Source organism: Aotus nancymaae, unplaced genomic scaffold (genome assembly GCF_030222135.1).
Source record: "Aotus nancymaae isolate 86718 unplaced genomic scaffold, 86718_ANA_hifiasm-v0.15.2.pri h1tg000053l, whole genome shotgun sequence".
Classification (NCBI taxonomy): domain Eukaryota; kingdom Metazoa; phylum Chordata; class Mammalia; order Primates; family Aotidae; genus Aotus; species Aotus nancymaae.
The window spans coordinates 10740342-10742700 of NW_026988467.1; the positions used below are offsets into that span (position 1 = coordinate 10740342).

Below are 2359 nucleotides of genomic sequence, written 5' to 3' on the forward strand. Positions count from 1 at the left end.
TTTAGCAATCAACAGCATGGGTGCAAAAAAATAAATAAATAAAAAGAAAAAACCTACATTAAAACCCTTTGTTGGAATGCTTTACACTTTCCACACAACAGAAACTAAAATAACCTGTTACACAATTAGTCACAAATACAGTCCTCGAGTTTTTTGCCCACACACATGAGTATTTGTCTAAATCATGTCTTCTTTGTAGCAGCTAGGCCCTGCCACCACTGTGCTTGGCTGAGTTCACAAACCTCTTGTGACCTGGAGTTTCCCTGTCACTTCTCTGGCTCTCCTCTCCTGCTAAGCTTTGTTTCCTAATTAAAATCTTCTGCCACTGCCATAGCTACTGCTGCTACTGGAGCCACCGTAGCCACCTTGGTTTCATGGTTTGGCAAAGTATTGGCCGCCACCACCATAGGGGCCAGAGCTTCTGCCGCCAAAGTTTCCTCCCTTCATGGGTCCAAAATTTGAAGACTGATTATTGTAACTGCCAAAATCATTGTAGCTTCCACCACCTCCAAAATTTCCTCCATCATTACCAAATCCATTATAGCCATCCCCACTGCCACCATATCCACCACCACGGCTGCCACCAAAGCCACCACGACCACTGAAGTTTCCTCCATGACCGAAGTTGTCATTCCCACCGAAACCACCTCCATGACCACCACCAAAGTTTCCAGAACCGCTTGGACCTCTCTGGCTGGATGAAGCACTGGCCATCTCTTGCTTTGACAGGGCTTTCCTAACTTCACAGTTGTGGCCATTCACAGTATGGTATTTCTGAATGACAATCTTATCCATGGAGTCTTGATTGTCAAAGGTTACAAAGGCAAAGCCCGTTTTCTTGCCACTGCCTTGGTCAGTCATGATTTCAATCACTTCAGTTTTTCCATACTGTTCGAAGTAATCTCTTAGGTGATGTTCTTCAGTGTCTTCTTTAATGCCACCGATGAATTTTTTTTTCACAGTTAAGTGGGCACCTGGTCTTTGAGAATCTTCTCTTGAGACAGCTCTCTTTGGTTCCACAACTTTTCCATCCACTTTGTGTGGCCTTGCATTCATGGCTGCATCTACCTCCTCCACAGTTGCATACGTGATGAACCCAAAGCCCCTGGAGCACTTGGTGTTTGGACCTCTCATTACCACACAGTTTGTGAGCGTTCCCCATTGCTCAAAATGGCTCCTGAGGCTTTCATCGGTTGTTTCAAAGCTCAACCCTCCAATGAAGAGCTTCCTCAGCTGTTCTGGCTCTTTAGGAGACTCTGACTTAGACATGATTGCGGGGAGAAGAGAGACTTTAACGATGCTTCTTCAGTGGCGTCCATGGGCAGCAATTTTTGTATCTTTAGTAAAGACGAGGTTTCACCATGTTGGCCAGGCTGGTCTCGAACTCCTGACCTCAGGTGATCCGCCCACCTCAGCCTTCCAAAGCACTGGGATTACAGGCGTGAGCCACAGGAAGTCCTCTTAAAAGGGAATGGGGTGCCCTCCCCCTCTTAAGATGGTAAAGTGATGGCTGGAGTACAAGCAGCCATCTTGGATCATGAGGTTCCCGGAAGCCAGAGCCACAGTGAAAAAAAGCCTGGGCTCCTGGAATTGTGGGATGGCCAAAAAATCCTCTACTGACCACCCAATCTGAGAGAGAAATAAGCTTCCATCTCATTCAAGCCACTGTTACAGGTTCTGTTGTTGTCGTTCACTTGTCTGTTGTTATTTGTAGCCGACTCAATCCTGAGTGACACACGGGGGTTCTCCTCCTACTTCGACATTAACCAGCTTTATTATTTATTTCTTTTTATTTTTTATTTTTATTTTATTTATTTTATTTTTTGAAGGAAAGGGTGAGTGTTCTAGGCTGAGGGAAGGAGGGTAGGTCTATTTATTTATTTCTTTTGAGACAGGGTCTCTGTCACCCAGGCTGGAGTGTACTGGCTTGATCTCAGATCACCGCAACCTCTGCCTCCCAGTTTCAAGCGATTCTCCCACTTCAAGCTCCTGAGCAGCTGGGATTACAGGCACGTGCCACCATGGCCAGCTAATTTTTGTATTTTTAGTTGAGATGAGGTTTCACCATGTTGGCCAGGCTGGTCTCGGACTCCTGACATCAAGTGATACACCTGCTTCGGCCGCCCAAAGCGCTGGGATTACAGGCGTGAGCCACCGCGCCCGGCCATCATTCACCAGCTTTTATAACTTTACTGCAGCCATTTCACCTCTTTGTGCCTCAGTTTTCACATCAGCAAGACAATGTGGGAATAAATTAGTAGAAATGAAGTAACTTTCTTGTTCTAAAATTCTGATTCCAATCAGTCTGAGACATAAGCCTTCCACAGCATGTATTCATAGGGTCATTAAGGCAGATGGA

The 2359-nt window shown here is 45.8% G+C and overlaps 1 protein-coding gene across 1 annotated transcript; it reads right to left on the bottom strand.

Annotated features, from left to right (window-relative positions):
* Positions 1-349: 349 nt before the first annotated feature.
* LOC105708392 (heterogeneous nuclear ribonucleoprotein A1-like) lies at positions 350-1269 on the bottom strand. Its single transcript, XM_064363730.1, has 2 exons — positions 961-1269; positions 350-774 (listed from the first exon to the last, which is right to left on the bottom strand). Exons 1-2 carry the CDS (start codon positions 1267-1269, stop codon positions 373-375), a joined length of 711 nt encoding a protein of 236 aa, XP_064219800.1. The 3' UTR covers positions 350-372.
* Between the last annotated feature and the right edge of the window lie 1090 nt (positions 1270-2359).